Source organism: Octopus bimaculoides, chromosome 18 (assembly GCF_001194135.2).
Source record: "Octopus bimaculoides isolate UCB-OBI-ISO-001 chromosome 18, ASM119413v2, whole genome shotgun sequence".
Classification (NCBI taxonomy): Eukaryota; Metazoa; Mollusca; class Cephalopoda; order Octopoda; family Octopodidae; genus Octopus; species Octopus bimaculoides.
Genome location: NC_068998.1, coordinates 50073133 through 50076269, shown reverse-complemented (window position 1 = coordinate 50076269; position 3137 = coordinate 50073133). Strand labels below are relative to the sequence as shown.

The following is a 3137-nucleotide window of genomic DNA, read 5'->3' as shown; positions in this document are numbered from 1 at the left end:
GGAAATAAATAGACATCTTTAAGTTTCAAGTCTTTTACTTTATACGCAAAGCGAACAACTGTAATGTAATCGATAGGTAGGACTACATACGTTAATATTTAGTTGACATTCCTTTTGCAGTTTTTAATTCAGAAACTCTTTTTGGCATTGAACTGATGAGCTTTGTGATTTTCTCTTGTAGAATTTTTGCCTACTTTTCACGCAAAAATCGTAAAAAATTCAAAATTAGATTGAGGTTTCTATCGAGATTTTCGTATAGCTCTATCTAATATGCTCCAAGGATTTTCAATTGGGTTCATGTCAGGAGATTTGCTCGGCGAAGGAAGCTTTTTGATCCTATTTTCAGTCACCCATTAGTGATTCCGTTTCGCTGTGTGGCATGCAGCCCCATCTTCCATTAATAAAAAAAAACTCAATTTCCGTTGTGATATCGTGTTAATACATCGGAAGTAGTTCGTAGACTTGGTCTTCGGCAAGTGACAATGAGAGATTAAGTACCAAGCATAAAATGCAAAATAAATCCGACTAAAGTTTCTTGATGTGGTGCCATGTCATAGCCTCAGTCTAATGACTGAAACAATATAGAAGATACAAGATTACTGCAAAGCAAATTTCTTCACTCGGATGTTAAAGCTTCAGATATGAATAAACTTAATATCGCAAAAATATATTTAATTGTGATACCTTAAAGAAAATTCTAAAACATTTCTTTTTTGTTGTATCTTGCAGAGTTCATGTTGTAGAGTTTACAAAATTCTATACAATGCCATTTATGTATAAACCCTGAATCTATCTTTTAGTTTTTATATATTCTCACATTATTGGATGGAACGCATCTAATTCAGGAAGTGAGTTCCATTGATTCTAATAATCTCTTCTAAAGTAAATGATCATGATAACCCCAAACCATTCTAGTGTAGATAAATTAAATGTTACCGATAATAATTTCACATTCGTCTTATTCGCATTTTTTTCTTTCAGGCCACTAACAATTCCAGAAACAATAAGGTACGTAATTTCACGTGATTAAATATTTACAACAATGGTTAAAATCTTACAGTGGATAGCTCAGCGGCAGATGTCTTTCAACATATAGAATATAGGTATCATCTGGGATGTACCACGTGGACCAAATTCACACTGAGAAGGAATTCTCTGCCTTCTGTCAAGCTAAAATTCTTTTTAACTGGTACATCATTCTCTCATTTTCTCATTTGTTTCTTTGGCAAATAATGCATTGTTTTGTCAAGTAAGCTCCAAAGCATTTCATAAACGCAAAGATATTTTAACGAAATATTTGCATAATTCATATCACAATACTTTCTCCATTTATGCATAATCTTCTTCATGATTCATTTTACAGATGGCATCCCCAATATCAACAATCCTTACTGCACTTCTGGTGATATTATTTAAGAAAAACCAAATAAATAAATTGCTGCAATACAAATTCGATGTTTTGATTTTGTATTTCTTTTGATTTTCCAAATATTTGAAATGTCTTCAAAAAAATTATAGTCTCATATTTGCGTTTATATTGTTTGATATTTGAGTATTTAGCAACGTTTACGGATTAACACATATTAACGTATAAGTTTTATTTCAAAGACAAAATATATTACTTATTCATTGCCCTAACGATTATTAATTGATGAAACGTCACTTTATATGTATTGAAATAAACGTGTCTCAATGTGTTTAGGTAAAGATATGTTTTGAAAATCTTAACTAAATTATATTTGATACTTAATGTGTAAAAATTCGTCTCATATTTTCTCTTGTGATATCGGAATCTCACAAAATACGAATAGGCATGTATTTTTATCTAACATTATATTGTACTTCATCGAGCAATTTCGAAAGAGGTATTAAGGGTAGACAAAAGAGGTGTGGATATTACCACAAAAGAGCTGTTGATAATACCACAAGAAATTCTTAGATCTCCGGCATTGAGAGATTCATTGTCACTTGTCAAAATCAGAGTGGTTCTCCATGATCTCATACTTACAGATAAGAAGCATCTCTAATTTATAAATTTCCAAACATTTCGTAATCCATTTAGCTAGTATACTTTTGAAAGATTTTTTTAGTCTATTCAGGCAATCGACAAGTTCTTCTGTTCTTTTTAACAGTGGCTGATGTTCATCTTATTGATGAGTAACCGATTTTTACAAACATAGGACCCGTGTTTACAGACTTTCGGTCCATAAGAGAAGATGCCGTATTGTATTTGAAAAAGCATTAATTCACTTCTTTTAATTGCACAGAATTCACTGTCAAAGGTGTTATCCCTATCTTCCTGTAAAACTAGATTGCGTTATTTTTAAAATTGTTGTTATCCTTGACGAATACCTGGCTATGCGGGCATCTTAAGCACGTACTGTTTGCTTGAGAGTTTGTAGGGAGGTTTCGATGTCAAGTATGGTTTTCATATATATTTTCTTTAATTTTCAGATTTCTGTTGATTTGATATTCTTGTCAATCATTCTATGTGAGACATATGTAACTGGATTTGTGGTTGAATACGTTCTTGCCAACTAGGATTTTGTGGGAATGTTGTCGTTTTCTCTTCTTTTCACAACATAGTGGGGTTGCGATATTCTCGGATTCATACTTCAGTTCGTTGAGGTCTGTAATATCAACATCTGGAATATTTTGCTCAATATGAATGTATCAAGTATATATTAATTAGGTTTCATACAAGCTTATCTCCATTCCATTTTGCTTTAGCATGTCGATACATAGAGAGCAAATGAATACTGAATATGCTACATTCTCACATAAACCATATAAACGTCAAATATTGTACATTACATATGAAAATACAAAAAGATTATAAGGACATTACACTCTCAATAAAACATCTGTTACATTATATTGCATCGTGTAAGATAAAGTAACGAAGAAGTGAATCGAGGAAAGAAAACTAACAAGGAACTGAAACATACAACATCAGAACTAGTATTTTACAGGAAACACCATGCACAGTATATCTATCCTTATTGTTCTTCTTATATCCGGTAAGTAATATTATTTCATTAACAGGAAGCGTAACATCTAAATTGCAATACTTTCATGAAAATATATATATATATATATATATGTACATGCATATATTTATATATGTACGTATATAT

The 3137-nt window shown here is 31.4% G+C and overlaps 1 protein-coding gene across 2 annotated transcripts in view; it reads left to right on the top strand.

The window, feature by feature from the left end:
• The window catches only part of LOC128249941 (uncharacterized), a 6343-nt gene extending 3355 nt beyond the window's left edge, over window positions 1-2988 (top strand). Inside the window, exons 4-5 of one of the 2 annotated variants that reach the window (XM_052974579.1) lie at window positions 982-1008; window positions 2455-2988. In XM_052974579.1, the coding sequence (XP_052830539.1) occupies window positions 982-1008; window positions 2455-2541 (114 nt within the window). In that variant the 3' untranslated portion in view covers window positions 2542-2988. Of the gene's footprint in view, window positions 1-981; window positions 1009-1363; window positions 1496-2454 lie in introns of those variants that run through there. The other variant, XM_052974578.1, reaches the window with a different exon arrangement.
• Window positions 2989-3137: the final 149 nt, after the last annotated feature.